Here is a 981-nt window from a genome sequence, read left to right as displayed (position 1 = left end):
GACTAGATGGCCTTGAGAGGTCCCTTCCAACCCAAACCACTCTGTGATTCTATAAAAGGAAGAGTCCTACCTCCACCCCCCCCGATTCCTCCTCACGCCGGGACTAGCACAGATACAGCCACGCAGTGAAAGCTGCTTCGCTGGGTTACGTTTCAACCAGACCAGCTCCCTCCTGCAGCTCCCTGCGCAGAACTAATACCAGCATGAGGAGAGGTGGTGCCCACGTCTTAGTGGTAGGAGGAAAGCGGGATTGCCCCTTCTACTGACAATCCACACTGTGAATCTGCAGTACTAGCACACCTTCAACGTGTCAGCTACCTTTAACACACACACACGCACAACTCGATTCTTGCATAGCACAGGAGAATAACAAATAAAAAACTTCCTCAGCGTCGTATCAGAAAACATCTTCATTTGCCAAAGAGACAGAACACTTAACTGGAAGCACTGCAACGGGAGAACGAGTTAACAATTAACGCGAGTACGGAGATACCAGACTCGTCGATATTACCTCCAAATATGATAAGCCAACAAAGGCATATTGAGACCCAGCGTAAGCCACTCTGCTGCACAGAGAAACATAACACAGAAGAATGCATGGATGAGGTACTCTGGAAGTACAAGCTGGAAAAGAAAAATACGAGTTAGAAGTTTCGACTACTCAAAGCAAAACGTGTGGTGTTTAATCTATTTTGGAGGTAAGCTATTGTTTAAAAAATATTATTAAAAACCAACACTAACAAGAACAAGACTGCAGAAAGTGAAAAGAGCAACCAGCAGTACGTGCCTTGCTGTTTTCACGTGAGATTCATGAACCAAGAAGAAAAATTTATAAAATTAAATGCTCAGATCAGTAGGTTTTTTTATCGCTTCTATTAAATTAAGTGTACTGTTAACAGATTCCACGCTTTGTACGTGACCTTCGTAACAGAAGAGAGAGCATCGAGATATTTCTGCTCAGGCAACAGAGAAATATCAGCA

At 43.7% G+C, this 981-nt stretch overlaps 1 protein-coding gene across 1 annotated transcript in view; it reads right to left on the bottom strand.

The window, feature by feature from the left end:
* Positions 1–981, bottom strand: part of CNIH1 (cornichon family AMPA receptor auxiliary protein 1) — a 14,422-nt gene that overhangs the window by 3,192 nt on the left and 10,249 nt on the right. The window contains exon 3 of the mRNA XM_009322941.1: positions 512–624. Coding sequence (XP_009321216.1) covers positions 512–624 — 113 coding nt within the window. The remainder of the gene's footprint in view (positions 1–511; positions 625–981) is intronic.

The sequence above is a fragment of the Pygoscelis adeliae genome, unplaced genomic scaffold (genome assembly GCF_000699105.1).
Source record: "Pygoscelis adeliae isolate BGI_AS28 unplaced genomic scaffold, ASM69910v1 Scaffold314, whole genome shotgun sequence".
In the NCBI taxonomy this organism is placed as follows: Eukaryota; Metazoa; Chordata; class Aves; order Sphenisciformes; family Spheniscidae; genus Pygoscelis; species Pygoscelis adeliae.
The sequence above is the reverse complement of the archived record's forward strand: the minus strand, read 5'-3'. Positions and strand labels throughout refer to the sequence as shown.